The sequence below is a fragment of the Netta rufina genome, assembly GCF_964035555.1.
Source record: "Netta rufina genome assembly, chromosome: 2".
Taxonomy (NCBI): domain Eukaryota; kingdom Metazoa; phylum Chordata; class Aves; order Anseriformes; family Anatidae; genus Netta; species Netta rufina.
In genome coordinates this window covers 137785988-137808630 of record NC_140124.1, presented here as the reverse complement: position 1 = coordinate 137808630, position 22643 = coordinate 137785988, and the positions used below count along the sequence as shown (strand labels likewise).

The window sequence follows — 22643 nt, the reverse complement described above, 5'->3', positions numbered from 1 at the left end:
TAGTCTCCTTTATATGTAATCTTACACTTTATTATAACTCCCTTTTATTAAAATGGCCTTTCAACATATGGTTACTAGAGGGACTTGTACCAGGATGAAGTGCTTCCAAATTTAGAAACTACTTCTAGGCTTTGTTCAGCTTTACTCTTTCAGCATTAAAATCTGATGTCCAAAGCTGTCTTTCATTCGTGGGATTTTTTTCTTAGATATGTCTTCGTGTTTGTTAGCGTTTTACATGAAATTTTATACTTTCCTTTTGAAAACACACAGATCTTTGATATAGAAATTATTTTGGTATAAAATTAAAATACCTCTTTCCAGGTTGAGGTGGTTGAGGGGGTAGCTGGTGAAGAAGACCATCATGATGAGCAGGAAGAACATGGTGAAGAAAATGCTGAAGCAGAAGGACAGCATGATGAGCATGATGAAGATGGTATGTATAATGTGCATTGCGCATATTACTGATTGGAGGAACTAACTGCATCAAAACCAGAAGGGATCTTCAGAGTCATCAATGATCATGATTTGAGAGCATAAACAGAGAATCAAAGGGGTTAGGGTTACACATAATAGAAGCAAGATGGGTAAAATTAGAGATTACAGTGTACCTCCCTGTCATGAGTTACTTTTGTTTTTGCACAAGGAGAAAATATTAAAGTATCAAAGATTTTAAAAAAACTTGTTAGATGTTAACATCTCAGATTTTGCCTTTTGTAATTGCTACTGTTGACAGAATATTGACAGTTTCTGTTGTAAACCGGACTATTGAAAAGTAGCATAGCTCTTAGATGACTAATGATAGAATAGCAGTTATGGTAGATGTGCTTTCAAAAAGGATCTGAACCATGGTGAACAAGTTTTCAAACCACTCATGAAATACGGAATTATGGATCAATTTTTAATAGCCACAATTCATCCATTACTTTTGGAAATTCTTGCTCTTAATGTGACTTCTCTTGTCTCTTTGGGATTAGATCGTCCAAAAGTATGATTTAAATAAAATTACCTTCTACTCTTTGTCTGTGGCTTATGTTTCCAGTCAGCTCATTTACAGGACAGGAAATATGTTCATTCACTTGCTGAGTACTTGGAATATTCATTCTAAAAATTTAAAACTGAATAGAACCTGTATTTTTAAATAGATTTAAAAAAAACAAACACAAATATTCCTTGGATATTCACTTGAAATAGCATGTGGTTAATTTTTCTCATACAAATGCACAAATAGCTATGGGGTTTTTTGGTTTGAGCAGCTAATCTTTCAAGTCTTAATTTTCAGTGTGGGTACTGAATGTATATGCACAGGGCTAAGTGAGAAGGTCAGGGGTAGCTAACTGCTGAAAAACAAGGAGAAAGCTACACATATTGCTTCAGATTTGCACTGCTTTTATGCTCTTTCCCTGTATGTCTTTTAGTTTCTGCTACAGTCAGGGGCTCTGGGTTTAGTTTAATGTCTTTTATGAGCTACTACAGCCACTCGGTTTTTCTCTGTTTTTAAACATGAGTTTTTTTATATTGTTTTTGTAGGCAGTGATATGGAGTTGGATTTACTAGCTGCTGCTGAAACCGAAAGTGACAGTGAGAGTAACCACAGTAATCAGGACAATGCTAGCGGGCGCAGAAGTGTTGTCACTGCAGCTACTGCTGGCTCAGAAGCAGGTATGCTACATCATCTCATGTTTAATCCAGCCGTTCAGGTATTAGGATTTAATTGTACAGGAAAAAGAAATGTATTAGTGGCTTAGCTTTAATAGGGGCAGGACTGGTTTCAGCTAAAAAAAATGTTATTCTTTGCCTTTGGAGCTGGACTGTATCCAACACTTCAGAGGCACACTGGAGAAATGATTTACTTCACAATTAGATGGAGCAGAGTGAGAATTACCTGATCATGACATTTTTATAACAAATACCTTTCCCTCAATCTTTTCCTTTTTTTGCTTCTTCAACCAGCTTCTTCCCTCACACCTCTGTCTTCCAATATTTCCTGTTGTTTCTTTGCCTATAATTAGAAGGAACTATGCAGGCTTTTTGCAGAAGCTGTGCTAAAGTGAGAGCCATCTTCTCTGCTCTTACAGAGCTTCTGCATGTGTTAGCTAAAGATTATTTAGCACTCCTGTGAAGTGCAGTGAAATGTTTTCACTCATTTTTAGTGCAGAAGCTAGCTATGGTTTAAAGCAAAACGTGAAACCTGATCAGTCATTTAAAGGCTTTTGAAAACAAATGCTGTACTGTTGTCTGGAAGCCCAGTTTTTAGAGCTCACTGACAGGGGGCAGAATCAGTGAACACTTTAAAAATCAGATTATTTCTTCATTTGTCTTTTGAAATGCAAATAGTCTTAATGCTTTTTTTTTTGTTTGTGTGTGAAACTGATTTTGGAAAATATGCAGTATGTCATAAGGATAATTTATTGAAAATTTGTGATAGTGGTACGTGAACGTTTTTATAATGTGTAATTTTTTTCTTATGAAAACGTTTTTATAACAGTTGTATGATAAATCCATGCACGTATATGACTGCAATCTTCAATTACTGTTTATTGCTTATTTTCTTTGACAGGAGCTAGCAGTGTTCCAGCATTTTTTTCTGAAGATGACTCTCAATCAAATGACTCCAGTGACTCGGATAGCAGCAGCAGTCAGAGCGATGACATAGAACAGGAGACCTTTATGCTTGATGAGCCTCTGGAGCGAACCACAAATAGCTCACACGCCAATGGTGCTGCCCAAGCTCCTCGTTCTATGCAGTGGGCTGTACGCAACACCCAAAACCAGAGAACCACTAGCACTGCTCCTTCTAGTACGTCAGCCCCAGCAGGCAAGTCTGAGTAAAATGCATGCATGACAGTCAATTAACTTGTGGCTTTGCTCCCTCCTCTCTTTTCATTTGTTCTCTTAAGGAGGAAATGTTACATATTTGTTCTAGAAAGACAGCAATGACGTATCTTGACTGTTCTAGTACTGGTTTTGAGTTTAACAAAAGGAAGGATCCAGTCTAGTTCTTAAGATGTTGCGAATATGCTTGCAGTAGCTAGTCACGTTTTTTTTATGTAGTGACTTCACTTGCTATAGATGTGATGTCACTAATATTTACAAGGGTTTTTACTAGAAATGTTCATGATATCTGTCAATACATAAAATGTTTAGCAAAGCTTAAATTCATTAATGTCATTCTTTTATATTTAGCGAGTTCAGCGGGCTTGATTTACATCGACCCATCCAACCTGCGTCGGAGCGGTACCATCAGTACGAGCGCTGCAGCAGCAGCTGCAGCACTTGAAGCCAGCAATGCAAGCAGCTATTTAACATCTGCAAGCAGTTTAGCAAGAGCATACAGCATAGTGATACGGCAGATATCTGACCTCATGGGTCTGATTCCCAAGTACAATCATTTAGTGTATTCTCAAATCCCAGCTGCAGTGAAGCTGACTTACCAAGATGCTGTTAACTTGCAGGTAAGAACATACAAACTTCGTGCATCAGCATAATCTCAATATAATTAGGATTTTTTTAGGTAGAATCATAAAATTATTGAGATTTTTAAAGAGCAGAATAGAAAAGAATGAAGAAAGCTGGCTGGTGTTGGATCAAAAAGCCAAATCAGTGGAGTTAGCAAATAGCAAGGAAATGAGGCTACAGAGCTAATATTGGAACTAAGTAAGGAAAAGACTGAGCTAAAAGAGGAATTTTTGTATGCAGTTGAAATTGAGATCTGCATAGAAAATTGTCCTTTTTGCTGAAGTTGCAAGTGGTGAAGGATAGAGGACACCATATTGGGATGAGGGCTGTTAAAGCTACCAAAAAGTTAGGAATTAGGCCAAAAAAATACCAAAATGTGCGTATCTGGGAGTTGCAGTGTGGATATAAGGTGAGGAGTAGAAGAGGTGCCTAAAAATGAGAGAGGGATTGTGGGGATGCTTTACAGAAACACCAAGGTAGTAAGTGAAGAGAGCTGCACACCACTACAGTAAATCAGGTGTCCCCATAAAGCTTTCAGAAATTGTTTGTTGGTCATTCTTGAGTGGGATTTTTAGTCTCTTTGTGGGAAATCATACATAACTGTAAAAGTAGTGGTGAAGGCTTGTGTTGAGATGATTGCATTCTATCATCTGGTTCTGTTGTTTGTAAAACTCATTAAATCTCATTTTCTGTAGAATTATGTAGAAGAAAAGCTTATTCCTACTTGGAATTGGATGGTTAGTATCATGGACTCTACAGAAGCACAGCTGCGTTATGGTTCTGCATTAGCATCCGCGGGTGATCCTGGGCATCCAAATCATCCTCTGCATGCTTCTCAGAACTCAGCCAGAAGGGAAAGGATGACAGCTCGTGAGGAAGCTAGCTTAAGAACACTCGAGGGAAGAAGGTATGAAAACAGTTTAATTATTGCATGGTGTATGAAGTACTAGTTCTATTTAATTCTGTAATGCAGCAGCATAGTTACTGTTTTGATTAATGGTGCCTTCCTGTATTGTTGCTGCTACTTGGTTTATTCTGATGTAGTTTATCTCCGGTATTACCTCTTTGTAATATATTGCACCTCAGCTGCATTTACACAGAAAAATGTGAAATCATGGTCATTGCTCTTACTATCACACTGTTTTGTATTTCATGTCTATATTTCAAATGTGGAGAATAATAGTAAAGGATGCCTAATCTCTGTGTTCAATTCTTTTCTCTCACTAGGCGTGCTACTTTACTCAGTGCTCGTCAGGGAATGATGTCAGCACGTGGTGATTTCCTGAACTACGCACTGTCTTTGATGCGTTCGCACAATGATGAGCACTCAGACGTCCTTCCTGTTCTAGATGTCTGTTCACTAAAGCATGTAGCATACGTTTTTCAAGCGCTTATTTATTGGATTAAGGCAATGAATCAACAGACAACATTGGATACTCCTCAGCTGGAACGGAAAAGGTATTAAGTCTGACTCAGAACCAAAAACCTCATTGCATGGCAGTGCCTCTAACAGATGTACTAAAGACAAGTTATCAGCTGAAAAATGCAGTCTGTTCCTCATGTTTAACATAATAATGACTAAGTTAGAAATCTGTTAAACATGCTAGAAATGGCATAGGAGAAAACTTAAAAATTTGGTATGGTGAGCACAGTAGTTTGATTTTTTTTTTTCCACATGTTTGGGATGCTTAAGTCTTAACCTCATTACTTGAAGCATGGTAGGGAAACTGATAACAGAAAATGTCATTAAGTTGAAAGCTACATTGCCTCAACGATAGCATTTTACAAGGTATGCCAGCATTTCTTTCTAAGTTTTTTTTAGAATGTCCTTTGATATGAAGTGGTGATTAATGATCACATGCATACCCATGTGTTGGTAGTCTATGCCAACTATTTCTACTTACTAAGTTTGGAGGTGAAGTACCTGAGTAGTCATAGCCAGCAGGTAGATAAATGCAAGTCTTTGCTTATCCCTGCCCCTGATTTTCAGTGTCACAAATCAAAAACAACACAGAACTGTTCATTTTCCCTACAAATTTAGCAATTGTAAAACATGAGTGATCAGTATTTAAGATATACTGGACTGCTGCTTTAGTTCAGATGTTACGCTCAATGTATCTTGTAATGTAAGGCCTGTTAGAACCTCAAAATGTATACCAGAGGTTATTGTTAGAAACAGTAGTTTCCTCAGAAGTGGTAGTGGTTTAATGCAGTAACTGATCCAAGTTTTGGTGCAGGCTGAGTTGAGTTGTTGGAGCTGTGGCTTTAAACCTTTTCCAGGCAGTAACATACTTCTGGAATCTTCTTTGTTCCCAAAAATTCGTGTACTGAAATCTGTCAAATAACTTCACCAAAGAACTAAGTTCTCATGAAATGCTTAAGCTATGAATGCTTAGACTTTCACATTTAAAAGTGAGTGGTTCACATTAAAATGAAGTCCCTTGCTTCTGTTAGATGACATTTGAGTAGAGCCTGCATGAAATGTTTTTATTGGTTTTCATCTAATTCCAGAACATATTTGGCGTACACTGCCACAAATAAAAACAATCACAGTTTGTGATACTATAATAAAGTGAAATCTATTTCTCTAATGCATAGCTCAGACTTACATTTTAAAATCTGATCATACGAAATTACAGGATCAAGCATATTCTACACCAGTGAATTTTAGAACAGTATTCAGTTATATAACTTCTCCCCTAATTTAGAGTTCCTAGATTGTTTGGTACTGATATGGTCTTTAAAAATAAATATACCTATTGCTGACTGAAGCTTTAACTGTTTAGATCAACCTTGGTGGGTGGCCTAATGCATTTAGGGGTAACTGCCTGAGCAGTGTAGTGACTATGTAATGAGAGGGGCTCTACAGCTTTGAATGCCACCTCTCAGTGGAAAATACCTGCCTGTTCACCAGTGACTTTACAGTTCTTACGATGTATACCTTGCAAGTATATTTACTGATTATACTGTTGATTTTATTGACTGCAACTGCTGTAAATGCTTTTTTCTTTCTTTCTTCTAGAACTCGTGAACTTTTGGAGCTGGGTCTTGACAATGAAGATTCAGAACATGAAAATGATGATGATACCAATCAAAGTTTGTATACAGAAACACTTCTATCATATGCTAAATTACAATACTTTCACAATGTTTTTTCCCCATTAGTTAGCTGAGGCTTTGAATAAGTGTTTGTTATTTGCATACGTTAAGACAATGGAAAGATGTCCTTACTAAAGTCTAGCTATGAAAGACTTTCATACCGTTATTATTTTACCAGATTTGTCCTGCCATTGCTTGTTTTCATTGTGGGCCCCTCTTTTCATTTGCTTTCTCTCTAACCTGCAGAGTTTGTGCCCTTATTGTTCTGCACAATGGCAGAATTTAAAATTAGAATCTGAGCTAAACTGTGGTTGTTTTGATCTGTTGAAGATACTGCTGAAAACAATAGAATGTGTACTCTGTATGAAGTAGATATAGTGTAGCAGTGCACATTCATTAAAACTTGCTACAGTAAAAAGAATAAAAGTGTCAACTAAGCGACTTAATAAAAGTAGAAGGTTTGAAGAAGCATCCTGTAGAACTGCTAAATCTGTAGAGAGGTGCTTTGCATTCCTGTTCCTTCAGTAAGATAGCTAAGAGAGGAGCTTAATAACTGTTGATAGTTTAAATCCTTTGCTTTTATAACTGAAAATTAAGGTGAAATCTTCTCTGGTGTTTAGGTGCTACACTCAACGACAAAGATGATGATTCCCTCCCAGCAGAGACCGGCCAAAACCATCCATTTTTCAGACGATCAGACTCCATGACGTTCCTTGGCTGCATTCCACCCAATCCTTTTGAGGTTCCTCTGGCAGAAGCCATCCCCCTGGCAGACCAGCCCCATCTATTACAGGTGCCACCAGCGATGGTGTTCTGAAAGATAACTGCAGTTTGCTTTTTCATTTCTAACTGAAATATATTATTTACCCAGAATGCTTTTGTTCATTTTCAGCCCAATGCTCGCAAAGAAGATCTCTTTGGCCGACCAAGCCAGGGTCTGTATTCATCTTCTGCCAACAGTGGGAAATGCCTGATGGAAGTTACAGTGGATAGAAACTGCCTTGAGGTAGATCTAAAAGTTTGATTATTTTATACAGTGGGGATAACTTAAGCTAGTACCTTCATTCCTTAAGAGACACTTCAATTTTTCACAGAAAGTTTTAAGTAGCTTTTAAAAAAAAAAAGATAATTCAAAAGCCCAGTAAGTGCAAAAACTTTAATTTTTAATTTTTTAATGTAGAAATTTTTATAGTTACTGACGTAGCATATTTCAAGTAATACTTTTTGAAGTCTGCTATACAACATGAGTTAATTTTGAAATGCAAATGTTATAATCATGATAACAAATATTACCGTGCTCAGTAGGTTTGCCATTTAATGTTTGGTCTGTGGACAAGTGAAGTGTATGAAATACAAACACAAAACTAGAAAATTGTTTTTCCTGTTTGCTGAAGCCATTGAGATTGTGTTTATCAGAGCAATTATAGTACTCTTTTTTGTGTGGTTTAGGAACTACATATATCCTGAGAAAGCCTTCTAGTCTGTTTTGATTAATCTGCAATTAAGTTTTGCTTTTCCTCGTTTAGGTTCTTCCAACTAAAATGTCTTATGCTGCCAACCTAAAAAACGTTATGAGCATGCAAAATCGACAAAAGAAAGAAGGGGAGGAACAAAATGTACCTACAGAAGAATCTGAGAGTTCAAAGCCAGGGCCTTCTGCTCATGATCTTGCAGCACAACTAAAAAGCAGCTTGTTGGCAGAGATAGGACTGACAGAAAGTGAAGGGCCACCTCTCACATCTTTCAGGTAGCTGGATTTAAAAATTACTGGATGAAGTATTCCTGAGCTGATAAAAGGATATTTGGGACTAAAACATATTTTTAAATTAAGATGGGTAGCTTTATTTAGTTAGAAAATGTTGTTTGTCTTTGGAAGCTTTTAAAACGAACAGTCGATCAGTCTTGAAGCCTGTGCAAGCCAGTAGAAATCCTTTACCTAACTTCCTTCTGCAGACATGCTATGACTTCTTCGGTAACTGAGTTAAAAATAGCAGTTAACAGCTTGCCATCTGTGGCAGGTGATACTGACCACATTTTATGCAGTTAGAGCCCTGTAATGGTGGATCCCACATAGCACTGAGGTTGCTTGTTTTTGGAGCAGTTACTCTGTGGAAGCAAGACTTGTGTTTCAGCTGAAACACAACGGATGCAAAGTTCCCTACTTACTGTTCTGTGACCGTTCCAAATGCAAATCAAGTTACTAGTTCCTTCGTATACTAATACTTAGTAACTGATTAGCTTAGTAGGCAAAAGCCATTTTTAATCGGCCATACTCTAGGGGGTTATAAGACCAAGGTCAGTGTATAGAGTTCCTTATATTTTAAGCCAAGTGGTATTGGTTAACGCTGCACAGTAGCTGGAAATCCTAGACATCTCGAGAGAATTTATTATCAGGTTATCTTGCTGTAGTTTCCAGGTTTTGTTATTTAAAGTGTATTGTTTTTTATCTGTGTTTGTCAGTGACCCATGGAATACTTCTAACTAATGTCTTGCTTGACTTGTAATCAAGTAATTAACATGGACATTTGACCTCTACACCTAACTCTATAGTACAGTGATGTCCTGCATAGTCAAGTTGTTTCCAAATAAATAACTTACTTGGAGGCAAGAGGGTAGGTAAAAGTAGAACTATGTCATATATGTCCGAAGTTAATTTCTTTACTCTCCCTCTCTCAGGCCACAGTGTAGCTTCATGGGCATGGTTATATCTCACGACATGTTGCTGGGACGTTGGCGCCTTTCTTTAGAGTTGTTTGGTAGAGTATTCATGGAAGATGTTGGAGCAGAGCCTGGCTCGGTATGTATTTTCCAGTTTAAGGACAATTCCTTTTCCACCTAAACTGTGAACCTCCCTTATTCTGATTTTTTTTATTTTTTATTTTTTGTTTAAGATCCTTACTGAATTAGGTGGCTTTGAAGTAAAGGAATCAAAATTCCGCAGGGAGATGGAAAAACTTAGAAACCAGCAATCCAGGGATTTAACGTTGGAGGTAAAAAATGTTAGTTTTTCTTCCAAATTTATCTTAATTAAAAGCTGAACTATCAAACGTTGCAGTAACTTGATAGGAGAAGCTGTGCTTCAGAGTCCGCAGGCCAATGTTCTTAAACCTTACCGTATAAGCTGTGCTATGATTACTGTGTAGTTTTTCCATATTCTAATGAGCGTTTTCTGAGGCTGTGCAGAAGTGTCCAGAAACTTTCTTGTGAAGTTGAAATTCTGTTGATATCGTGGGCGATAAAGAACAAATTTCTTTGTGTTTTTTAATAGGTTGATCGAGACAGAGACCTTCTAATTCAGCAGACCATGAGGCAGCTCAACAATCATTTTGGTCGCAGGTGTGCTACCACTCCAATGGCTGTGCACAGAGTAAAAGTTACTTTTAAGGATGAGCCGGGAGAAGGCAGCGGTGTAGCACGAAGCTTTTACACTGCCATTGCACAGGCTTTTCTGTCAAATGAGAAACTGCCAAATCTAGATTGCATTCAGAATGCCAACAAGGGTACCCATACAAGTAAGTGATATGCAGCAGTTAATCTCCAGATAATATTCATAAGTGTTGGATTTATCTCGCATTAAAACATTTGCTGTTGTCTCACTTCAGATATTTTTTTATTGCTAAGTCAGCATGGGAACTTTGAAAACTGTGTATATTAGTTCTCTGAGGCAAGGAAATTGTGGTGTTTTTTTCTTAAAACAGACTCTTCTTTCAAAAGTTCTTAGTTTTTTTGAGCATCTGTCTCTCCAGTAGGTAATTACCATCAAGATTTTAGGCAGCAAGTGCGTATGTTTAATATGACTGCTCCATCTGGCTTGTCACAAATAATTTTAAATGCTTTTTGAAACTGTATAAAAATTTTAGAATTATTTTTGCATTTGGAAGTTTGTACAAACACTACAGGTTCCTTTCATAAGCGTGGTTCAACATAGATCACTAGTTTAAGTTAAATGGTTCTGTCTCATTGATGTCTTTCAAGCTCTGTCCTCCTTACACTGACACTGCTTTTGGGGAGAGAAGTATAAAGAAGTTCATGGTTATGAGTTTTTTTCCTCCTTTAGGTCTGATGCAGAGATTGCGAAATAGGGGGGAGAGAGATCGGGAAAGAGAGCGAGAGAGAGAAATGCGGAGAAGTAGTGGCTTACGGGCTGGTTCTCGGAGAGATAGAGATAGGTAAGTGATATATTTTTCATTTGTTGGAGCTGGTTTGTCAGATAGAATGATTGCCTTATTCAGATAGAATTCAGATTGCCTTTGTCAGATAGAATGATCTAGAGGAAAGATAATTCTACTTAAATTTAAGGTGTCTGTCTTTCTCAGTTTCGGGAGCAATTTATGAGGTCATTTCTTGAAATTCAGTATGTACTTCAATTCTTTAAAAATTGTTTTACCGTTGATAGATTGTCTCAACTGTATGCCATAAACCTCTCCTGCAGAAACAATAATAAAAACTTGTATATTAGCATCACTTTGTGAGGTGGTTTGCAAACAGCATTGTCATTGGTGGCATGTCTGACTGCGTTATCTAAAATACCGGTAGTATTAAAATCACTGCCTCGTTTTGAATCATTCTGAAACATTCCCTCTAAGCAGCGATGAGAAACAACTCCTCTTCTAGCATAAAAATTAATGCTGTTTTGAATCCTTGTGCCAATGATACTGTTGCAGAAGAATTTTGCGTATTTCCTCTGAAATCAGTACAAACTGCTCTAACTTCTTTTAAGGGACTTTAGAAGGCAACTTTCCATTGACACACGGCCTTTTAGACCAGCATCAGAAGGAAATCCTAGTGATGACCCCGATCCTCTTCCAGCACATAGACAAGCCCTTGGAGAAAGGCTCTACCCTCGAGTGCAAGCAATGCAACCAGTAAGTCTTGTCTGTCTAGTACATTAAATGATATGTTAAATGTTCTTGGCCTATTTTCAGTTTAAAAAAATAAAATTCCCTGTCCGTTATTGTTTAACTTGCCTGAAAATATTTTAACATGTATGCCCACTTCTGTATTCTTCAAGATATTTTACAGTTTCTATAATTTATCATTTAGCCTATGTGGTATCTTGCAATGCATTCTATATTTAAAATACTGAAACTTTCATAAAGCTGTATTTGAAAATGAGAGAACTGGAGGAGGATATAAGACGTGTCATTCTGTATCCCCAGGCATTTGCAAGTAAAATCACAGGAATGTTGTTGGAATTGTCTCCTGCTCAGCTGCTTCTCTTACTAGCGAGTGAAGACTCCCTTAGAGCAAGAGTTGATGAAGCTATGGAACTCATTATTGCACATGGCAGGTAAATATCAAAGGTTCTGTAAAAGATGAAGACTGATTTTGTGGCCGAGACACTTGTACTGTGCTACATCTCACTCCAGTGCATCTAGCTTGCTTCTTGCTTTCTTCTATATGTTTTTCTCTGGGCAAGTGATTTGTTGACTTTGGTTTAATCAAATCTGTCTGGTGTCAGAATATGACCATTCCTTATTGTGAAACTAAATGTTCATTTGCCTTTCTTTTCTTTTTTCCCATTAAGGGAGAATGGTGCTGACAGTATACTGGATCTTGGGTTGCTAGACTCTTCAGATAAAGTGCAGGTAAGGTATTGTTGCACAGTTAGAAATTTACTGGAGATCCAGTTATATCAGTTCATTTGGAACCTAATGGAGCCTTCTCTTACCTTGCAAGACAAAGTTCTGCTTAATTATCTTGTGCAGTTATCTTTTTATCTGAGTAAAGCTATTCTTGATTCTTTTCCTTTGGAAAGATTAAGCAATAATCACTCAAAAGTATAAAACATTACCATGAGGAAATGTAATTGGGCTTCTTAACCAATGAAACTTGAATCCTTGGCTCTAGTAGCAAAGAGTTTGCTTATGTGGGTTGGTAGCTAGAAATAGATTTCTTAATTACTATTCTGACTTCCAAAACAGGAAAATAGAAAGCGACATGGTTCCAGCCGCAGTGTAGTGGATATGGAATTAGATGATACAGATGATGGGGACGATAACGCACCACTTTTCTACCAACCTGGAAAACGAGGGTTTTATACACCAAGACCTGGTAAAAACACAGAAGCAAGACTGAATTGTTTCAGAAACATCGGCAGGTATGTCATTAACGTACTAGACTGAACAAAATTTAAATGATGAGTACATGAAATACCAAGGAAGAGTACCAATGATCCACGCTGCAAAAACTTTCTTTATTCTTTGTGCTCTATTTAGCACCTGGTGCTCAATATTAGATAAATTGCACATTTCAGCTTGAGGTTTCTCTTCCTGTTAAATCTTTATTTTTTTTATTTTTTTTTTTTTTACAATCTGAAAGGGCAGAAATTATATTTTTAAAATGATTATATGCCCATAGTGGCTTTTTTTGTTTGTTTTGTTTGTTTTTGGTGAACTGAGGGAGCTGGAAAGCTTGATTATTAAGAGTATTTTTACTTTTTTAATGCAAGTTTGCTGAAAAATCCTCCATGTAATATGTCATACCGAAACAACAATCAAACTTGTATTTTCAGAATCCTGGGATTGTGCTTGTTGCAGAATGAGCTGTGTCCTATCACGTTAAACAGACACGTAATCAAAGTTCTTCTTGGCAGAAAGGTAAGTTGATCATAGAAATCTGAATTTGCTTTAATTACATAAAATCTCATCTTTATAACTGCTTTTTCCCACGTGTTGTGCATTGACTGGTGGAGTTGGTAACTGTAAAGATGCTAGGATGCTTTTAAATTGAATTTAAGGTTTTCATTTTAGATTGTGAACTGAGTAAATCTCATTCAAATACCTCCCAGTAGATTTGCAATAGGTTAGCCTTTGATTCACTTCAGAAACAGCAAACTCTCCTTTTATTTTCCCCTTTCTGAGACTGAAGTCTTAAAAGGGTGGTGTTAGTACCAGACAATAGCATCTCGGCTTGCCAAAAGCACTTTTCTTGATATTTGATAGAACTCATAGAATTTAATTGTAATTACGTTTTGTCTCATGTGCAGGCAGAAATTAATTCAGAGCACTAGTTACTTAAACTTCTGGCAAAAATCCTCTGTTTTTCACCCCTGAATGAACACCAGTGACATGCTGCATATTTCATGCATTAGTCAAGAACATCATAAGTTCTTTCTGATGCAACAAACTTACACCAGAGTTTGTTATTGCTGGCCTTTTCTTTAAAAACAATGCTGATCATCTAATGAGTTTTCCAATATATATATAATCTTTCGCAAAAAGAGTTAGTGGCAGAAAGATATGTCTTTAGATATCCCGATACCTTCCAAGAGATTTCCCTTGTATTCACATCACACATCAAAGAATAATTTAGTTAGAAAATAATGGATGACTTTTCAGCTTGATAATGAACCAAAAAGTGAGGAACTGTAGAAAACAGTAAAAAGTAGGTGGTGTTATTCTGATTGCTGGAAGCTGTGGTATTTGGCTATTAGGACATCAGCCATTTAAATGTGTAGCTGCAGTATGTGCTTCAGTGGAGAACAGTCTTTCAGCATTTTGCAGCACTGCAAATTGTTTCCAACTTCCATCAGCCATCATCTCAAATGGTCACACAGTTTTGAGTATATTCTTGAACAGGTATGTTTCAAACATCTGTGTCTTTTTATAGGTGAACTGGCATGACTTTGCTTTTTTTGATCCGGTTATGTATGAAAGCCTCCGGCAGCTTATCCTCGCTTCCCAGAGCACGGATGCTGATGCAGTGTTCGCAGCAATGGATTTAGCATTTGCAATAGACCTGTGTAAGGAAGAGGGTGGAGGGCAGGTAAGGATGGACATACCTGCATCTTTGTAGTTCAGGAATTTGACAATTTGCACATGTTGCCATGTGCATATAATCCAGATCCTTCTAAGGTCCCAAAGCTAATGTTCTAGCCTTTCTAGATCCAAATAATGTATTCTCTTTAGCCATTGAACTGTGGTTTTTTATTTTTTTTCCTTGAAGGTGGTTTAGAACATACCATAAAGCCTGGATAGTAGAGTCAGTCCTTGGGAATCCCTAATGTTTTACCCTGGAGTAGTAGAAGCAAAATTTTATACCACTACTTTTTAGAGGAATATTAAGCTGTAAATTGCTGATCTACATACCGTGTCTGTTGTAGTAATAATCTAGTTTTGTCATCTTCTTTAATTGTCCTTGTTACTTTGCCATAGGTTGAGCTTATTTCCAATGGTGTAAATATACCAGTCACTCCTCAGAATGTTTATGAATATGTCCGGAAATATGCAGAACACCGAATGTTGGTGGTAGCAGAACAGCCTCTGCATGTAAGTTTTTGGTGGAGCGTGCTCTTAAAAACCAAAGTAATAATCCATAAGATTTCAGTCAGATAATTCTTCCCCTCATTATGGTATTGTTGCTCAGGTTCTTTGAGGTATGACAGCTTGATTTAAAAGACATAATAGTTTTTTGTAATTGTATAGCTCTTTTTGCAGTGCTGTGAAGACTGAGTACTTTGAGCAAGTAGTAGAGTACTGAGTACTAGAACGAAAGGACAACTTTTAAACTTGATTTCATTGGTTAAGTCTGGCAAGAAACCTAACAATTGACTGTATTGAGTTTGAGTAATTTTTGGAGCTTTTCTTAAATGAAAGTTAGAGTAATATATTTTTGTAAATAGTTTTATGTAAGACCAGTGCTTAAAATACTCTGTCATGTGATACTAAATCTAAACTTAGCCATTTCTGCTGACTAGTTTCCTGCTGCAGTTCTGAGACATAGGAGCAGACTATAGATTACTTCTCTGCAGATTAGGTCCAAAATTCTTCCACAAGGAACGTGTTTCTGGAATGAACTTGTTTGGTCTCGACATCTGCATAAATTAATAAGTGCTTTGTTATAAGAGTTGAAAACTGTAACACTTGTATTTATTTGGGGATTTACTAAAATAAATTTATTCAAACTTTTCCATTTTGAAAATTGAGTTTTAACCTTTACAGGATATAATCTGTATAAAAGGTGTATATGTATACTATCTATGTATACACGTATTACAGTTTTAAACCAGAATTGTCATATTAGTGTCTGAAGAAGCAAAGTGAACGTAAGATGTCGTAAGCATTTTTTGTAACTCATAGCTCAGCAAAATATCCGAACTTCTCAGTAACAGAGTGCAGATGCTTCTGCTCCTGCAGCTGATGAAACATTAGTTCAAAGCATTCCTGGTTTTGCAATACTTGGTGGTACCGCTCTGCTGCTTAACGTGCTGGTGCAGTTCTTTGGTTCAGAAAATTGTATCTCAGGTGGGAAAGCTTTGAAAGAGAAGAACAGCTAATAGAATACTAAATTTTGAGTTGATAGGGGATTTCACATGGAACTTCTCAGTAAGTGATATGACTGTAATGTGAATCTTGTGGCTTTCACTTAAGGCGATGAGGAAGGGTCTACTGGATGTGCTTCCAAAGAATTCATTAGAAGATTTGACAGCAGAAGATTTCAGACTTCTGGTAAATGGCTGTGGTGAAGTAAATGTGCAAATGCTAATCAGCTTTACTTCTTTCAATGATGAATCAGGTATGAAACAACTTAATCATTCAGAAACAGAGTTGTAGAGTAAATAGAGTTTAGAGTGTGAAGTTACTAGCATTAAGCTTAAAGCACCTCTTCAAATTTGACATCAGTTAATAAGTCATTGAAAATCGTAGTAAAATTCCTGCTATGTTCAGTACATACCTTGTAAAATGTTTACCTTCAGTTGGGGCGGGGTGGGGGGAGGCACATGTTTTTTGACTGTCGCTTGGCATTAAAGGAAAGGATTATGTTCCTGGTAGTGCGTCTTTCCCTCTGGAAGTTCAGACCTAACGTTAAAACTACAAATGTGATGTATGCAGTCTAATAGTTCTTTGATTTTAAAACTGTTGAGCTTCCATTAGGCTTTTCAGGTGGGAAGGTGTGGGAGAAATACTGAGGTAGGTTGGAATTAGCCTTTACATTCAAAAGTACGTGTATTGATTCTGAAATTACTGTCTCCAGTATCAGATTGTAGCTGAGATCCAACTTGCAGTACATGTAAAACAGCTCTCATATTTATGGTTCAGCGCACCAACTGAATTACATAGATATATATTTTTTATTTATTTCCCATAGGAGAAAATGCTGAGAAGCTTTTGCAGTTCAAGCGTTGGTTTTGGTCCATAGTTGAGAAGATGAGTATGACAGAAAGACAAGATCTAGTAAGTTGTCCTTTCTCGGTGAAAATATGCAGAACAACTGGTATTAGTCTTGCATCATTACTGCTTTTCGGTATCTGTACCTACAGAGACTTTGTATGTGACAGTAAGGTTGCAGAGCAGAGTAGTAGTGATTGGTTAGACTTTAATGTCTGGAAACATTCGATGTGAATACTAGACCTTGCAGCTGGAGGTATGTGTGGTAATGTCCTTGCCTATGTTCACAAATGTAGAAGCATTCTTACAGTCTCTGCCGAGTAGTTCTTAAGCTGAGTAACTTGTTAGTCAACTGTGTTGTGGGCTAGTAGGGTTTTGAGATTGATTTCTTTTCCTGGATCAAGCTATTCTTTTGACTTCTGTGTGTCCTGAGGGCAATGCCTGTATCCTCTCTGTTAATGTCAGTAATGATACAATCTCCTTCTTCACAAAACCTCTTTGGAATAACTGATGAGAGGCATGAAAGAGTAAGATTGTTTCACTTTGGAAGACAAGACTTGCCTATAAGCTGTGTCCATGAGCTTCTTAAAACTACTTGCTTTTAACTTCTTACCCCTTCAGGTATTATCTTTCCTTTACGGTTTGCTAAAAGGAAATGTGGACTAATCTGTAAAGCAGAAAATTTAGAACACATTTGTTAAGCAATATCTGTGATTAAGCTTTGGTAGTAACACTGCTCTGGAAGTTTCAAACTTGGGAAAATAACCCAGTGTTCTCCCTTGCTGACTTCCATCTGTACAAGTACTATATGCCTTTTCCTTGGTCATTAACACTTCTGGTAGAGATTTCTGGTATGTTTCATATTGATGGCAGTTAAGAATCTTCCCAGATGGAGCTGGGGACAGTATGCAGTGTAAATTTTAGCCTTGTCCAGCACAATTTTAAATACCACCTCCTGTTTTTTCAGGTTTACTTCTGGACATCAAGTCCATCATTGCCTGCCAGTGAGGAGGGATTCCAGCCTATGCCATCAATCACAATAAGACCACCAGATGACCAACATCTTCCTACAGCAAACACTTGCATTTCTCGCCTTTATGTCCCACTCTATTCCTCTAAGCAGATTTTGAAACAGAAATTGTTACTCGCCATTAAGACCAAGAATTTTGGTTTTGTGTAGAGTATAAAAAGTGTGTATTGCTGTGTAATATTACTAGCTAAGTTTTGTAGATTTTTCCATTTGTCTATAAAAGTTTATGAAAGTTAATGCTGTCATACCCCTGGTGGTACTTTAAAGATTTAAATGCAAACATTCCTGTACTAAATTTGTAACGTAAAGGCAAAAGGAGCACTGGCAATACCTGATTGCAACAGTTTGCTAGTCAATAACTCCTTGGCCTAACCCCAGCCAAAGATGACAGCAGAACAATATAATTTACACTGTGATTTATCTTTTTGCTGAGGGAAAATATGTAAAATGTTCTGAAAATTCACTGCTGCCTTTGTGGAAAGTGTTTCAGCAAAGGTTCTTGTATAGAGGGAGTAGGGAATTTCGAAATAAAAAATTAAGTATGTTCTGTGTTTTATTTTAACTTTTTTATGGTGTTTAATTTGTGGTTGGCTGCAGTTGTGTATCATGTATATTGAACTTGTAAAAAGTTCCTGACAGCTCAGATCCCAGAGTTGGGATCGTCCACTTATGAAACCACTTTCACTGCAATTTTTGTTCTGGTTGCATTGAACTCTGGCACATCAGATACCATCACTAATATTTTGCATGTAATCTGTACCTTTAGTGTGTTTTTTTTGTACATAAGATGAGGCCAATGCACAGTATTTCATAGTTCACAATCAACATTTTTGTATCCCTGTTCCAGTGAACAGACAGTCAGGAGATTGTTCCACTACCAGTTCTAACCCGACACTTGTACTACGTTATCTAACTATGTAAACTCAGCCTGGGCACTTTCTGGTAACTGTAAAATGTTTATAAGATCATGATTATTGAAGATACATTTTGGAAAACTTTAATGTTCGTGAGCAGCTTAACTTCTTTTGTATCTAGCCTTTTTTTAAGTATCTTGTTACAGTTTTTTAATAAAGAAATTACAGACAAAATACCAAGTTATACTGAAGAAACAATAGTTTTTATTTATTTAGCCATTTATACTTTAGCTGGCAGCGTACACCAAACACAGTTCATCAAAAATCTGAATTTTGTAACTGAAAAATTGACCTGCAGAAGACATTTATTTAGCCCGCATTTTACAGTTAGCAGAGAATCCTGAACGAAATGGGCCAGGCAACCCCTTCTTTTGACAGAATTGGTTTGAAGGGAAAGTGGCTTGTTCTGAGAAAAAACAAACAAACAAAAACCTCAAGGTTATTAGGTTAGAATAAAATTTTGAAACTGTGTTGTAGTGGGTTTTACTGTATTTTCACTTTTGAAGTGGTTGCTTTTGGGGAGGGCAGTCTGAATATAATATAGGGCTTGTTTTTCCTAATGCTTGAGAGGTTTTTGAGAGGTAGGGAGCGGTTAATAAAGGCAGGAGCTGCTTTTTTTTCCTGTATCATAAATTTCTAAAAGCTTAGTGGACTGAAGTATTGAAGGCTAAGGGTTTCTGTGGTGGTGATGTTTTCCATCTTTCTTGCTTCTCCAATGCCATGAGTCTTAGGAATTTTTTTCTTCCTTTCGCTGGGGAGAGCTAAACTAAGGCTCCATTAAAATCTGAGTGGAATTCAACTCTGCCAGAGTTCCACTGGATTTTCCTTTGTGCTTTGTGTCAGCTAGTGGAGGATGTCCAGAAGTTAGCTACAACTGAGATTTTTTAAAAGGCTCCATTCTCATCATTTGTTTAGTTGCTGCAGGTATGAAGCACAGTTGAGATCAGAGATTCTGATCACACGTTGCCAAATTGATGCAGAAAATACTGTTTTCTAGACAGGGTTGACTGTGTCAGGCTCCTGTAGTTAAACTGCAGATAAGTCAAGTAAACGGATGCAGAATTATTTCTGCATTTATTAGTACTTCCTAAATGACTTATCCTAGAAAAGGATAGTTTCAGCACATGGGAATTGGAGTATATTCTGGATTTTCTGTTGGATACTTCAGGGTATCGTAAGTTTTAAACTTACCTGATTTTACTATTTTAGTTTAAATATGTTTTAAAAGGCAGTACTGCACACGAGTCCAGGTGTAAGTGTGTTAGTACAGGGACAATTCATGCTGTGTGGCTGTTGTCATGCTAAGGAGAACAGTTACAAAGGTACAAAGCATCCTAGACCTTATGCTTGGATTTCTTACTGGTGTAATTATTTTCATCACCAAAAACTCCTCTAAGGGGACATATGTGAAGTTAGTAGAAAGCAAAACCAACCGAACAACAAAAAGAAACAAACAAACCCTGCTTAGGATCGGCCTCAAACCTACAGTCTGTAAAATAAAGCTCCCTCCCTCCCTCACAAAGCTTTGTGAGACTTTGATGTATTAAAAAGTATCCAAGGTCCTTGGATGAAAGGCCATATATAAATGTAAAATACTGTGTGTATATATCTATGTATTGTGTGTATATGTATATAAGTGTATGTGTATGTATAACATATAAATATATGTTATATGTATATATATTTCTGTATATAGCTTAAACCTTTTTTTAAGTCCTGTAATGTATAGCTAGACAAAAAATAATGCAGGTAACTCACAGTAGCTCACCGTATATACACACACACGAGGCTTTCTGATGACAGAAGTGGAGAGGGGATCTAGGAATGATTTATGCTGTGGTCATTGACTTGAAATGTATATAAATAGCTTTTTTTTTCCTCTGTATGGTATATTTAAGCTATATCGAGATTTTAATAAGAAAAATGTTTATTAAAATCATACACCTCATCTCCCGTTGACTTAAGCCCTTCTGTTAGTTCACTTTGAAGATGTGGTAGAGAAACAAGTTAAAGGAAAATTCTGTAATGTTTACTTTCTATATAGTCCAAATCCGTAGCTGTTTTTAACTGCTGAAATAGGAGATTAAAGGATAGATACTGCTAAAACATCTTCACCACCATGCTAGTTCCTATGCTGAAGCTAGGGAGAGCTGACACCCTAGTGTGAACTTCCCAGGGTTAGTTCTCAGCACTGGTTTCAGTTGCTTCAGCTTACTGTTCCCAAATCCAGAAGGTAAATTGCTTGCTTTGTTAGCTTACCAGAAGTGGAAATCTGCAAGGACTTTTCTTATCAAGTGCTCTTTCTCATCTGTTTGGTATGGGAGTGTCTTTTCTTTCCTGCAAGGTAGTTATTTGCTCATTAAGTAACAGTTCAAAAAAAAAAAAAAAAAAAAAAAAAAGTAGTGAACTGGCAAATCTGTAAATCAGAAGTACTCCCATCTGGTACAGCAACAGTCATGCAGGGAGGAGTAAGAAATGTGATTTTCTTTATCTCTTAACCTGAATTTATCTTTTAAAAGAAGCATACAGTTGTGCGTAGACCTGTTTTTCAGAAGTTTATTTGACTCTGTGCATCAGCAGAAGTGCACCAAGAGCAGAGCATGGGACAGCTCGCTTCAGTTGTGTGGGTGGGAGAAGCGGAGAAGTCGCCACCCCATCTCCTGCTGCAGTTCTGTTTCTCGCAGTGCTCTTCTTGGAGGCCTTGTCCAGCACAGCTTTGTCATCTTTAACACTGGATGACAGATTAGGGATAGAACCTGCTGAGGAAGCTTATCTGCTGTTCTCTTTTATCTCCCTTTTTATATAACATCCTTATAACCTGTGGATCATGTCACTGTGAATTTCTGTAAATGCCCTTTTAAACCTTTCTGGCTTTGTACTCTTCATTGATGCTTTTGTTTCTCTAGCTTCCTCTTCCTGTGGCAAACTACAGGTACCTAGCTTGCTTGCTTTGCTTCCTTTTCTCTTTTTAAGCTGTGGAATTTGACCTTTTTCTGAACTCTTCAGTCTAATCATTTTTAGTAATGGATCTGCCAACATCAAATAGAAAACTCCGTAGGTCCTAAATAACTGGAAGTCCTAAATAACTGGCTTTCAGGATGTGGTGGTTGTTTATCCCAAGCTCTGAGCGTCCACACACAGACAGAAATGTGATGTCGAGTGGTCCTGCCAAAGCTTCAGTGAACGTCTTGAACCCAGTGCTGGAAGTTCACGTGTGTGCTCCCTGTGGAGAGGACGTGGAGACACTTCGTAATCGAAGCCTCTTCTAAAGCTGACGTGCATTGCGGTGTGATCAGGACTTCTTAGCATCTTCAGGAGTGTTGCTGGGTCCTTTCCTAGTTTGGAAATTGCTTTCATGGTTTTAATTTGCAGCAATTTGGATGTTTTTATTGCTGAGCAGGTTTGCTGAACTGAGAAGCACGGTTTGATTTCTGATCTTCTGTGGAGTTGCCTTTTCAAGAGGCTGACTTAATGTCTGGCTTGAAATGCAAGCCTGTAATTGAGACTTTTCCCCTTTGTCCATGGCTTTCTTAATATGAAGCTTTTGCTTTTCACCATTTATCACCACAGGTTGCTCTGTAGTAATGTACTGTTCAGTATAGCAAGAAGCAGATTGTTGCTACCAAGCGTTTGAGAACTTTTTTCCCTGTGATGGGGAAACTTTTCAGTATCCTTTGTCCGGTGACAACAGCCAACACAGCCTATGTTTGAATGCTGTAGTCATGTGAACCTGTTGGAAAACGTGTTGCCACAACCTGTGTTAGAGTTACTGTGCAAGGAGGCACTTTCAGGGTAGCTTTTCAGAAAAAACTTTCTTTGAACATACTGGAACTATTCATGAATTGATTTTCATGCAGTGAGTGTTTTTCATCTGGAAAGGCTGATTTACCTTTGACTTAGAGATGATAATTCTTCAATTTACCTCAAATAGTATTCTTTATATAAAATTTGATCTTTGTAAAGCATTTTTAAAAGACAGATATTCCCAAAATAAATAGTATCTTTGGGGGGAGGAGATGTTATAGTTGAAGCTGT

General features: G+C 37.3%; 1 protein-coding gene across 8 annotated transcripts in view; it reads left to right on the top strand.

Annotated features, from left to right (window-relative positions):
• Positions 1–20537, top strand: part of UBR5 (ubiquitin protein ligase E3 component n-recognin 5) — an 81798-nt gene extending 61261 nt beyond the window's left edge. For 7 of the 8 annotated variants that reach the window (XM_084282453.1, XM_084282452.1, XM_084282449.1 and 4 more), the window contains 24 exons: positions 322–433; positions 1528–1659; positions 2558–2815; positions 3184–3452; positions 4152–4363; positions 4684–4914; positions 6479–6552; positions 7176–7348; positions 7448–7561; positions 8082–8302; positions 9232–9352; positions 9447–9545; positions 9824–10067; positions 10613–10724; positions 11276–11420; positions 11715–11845; positions 12083–12143; positions 12480–12655; positions 13070–13154; positions 14167–14322; positions 14712–14825; positions 15927–16071; positions 16645–16730; positions 17632–20537. In XM_084282453.1, coding sequence (XP_084138579.1) covers positions 322–433; positions 1528–1659; positions 2558–2815; positions 3184–3452; positions 4152–4363; positions 4684–4914; positions 6479–6552; positions 7176–7348; positions 7448–7561; positions 8082–8302; positions 9232–9352; positions 9447–9545; positions 9824–10067; positions 10613–10724; positions 11276–11420; positions 11715–11845; positions 12083–12143; positions 12480–12655; positions 13070–13154; positions 14167–14322; positions 14712–14825; positions 15927–16071; positions 16645–16730; positions 17632–17844 — 3684 coding nt within the window. In that variant the 3' untranslated portion in view covers positions 17845–20537. The remainder of the gene's footprint in view (positions 1–321; positions 434–1527; positions 1660–2557; positions 2816–3183; positions 3453–4151; positions 4364–4683; positions 4915–6478; positions 6553–7175; positions 7349–7447; positions 7562–8081; positions 8303–9231; positions 9353–9446; positions 9546–9823; positions 10068–10612; positions 10725–11275; positions 11421–11714; positions 11846–12082; positions 12144–12479; positions 12656–13069; positions 13155–14166; positions 14323–14711; positions 14826–15926; positions 16072–16644; positions 16731–17631) is intronic. The other variant, XM_084282448.1, reaches the window with a different exon arrangement.
• Positions 20538–22643: the final 2106 nt, after the last annotated feature.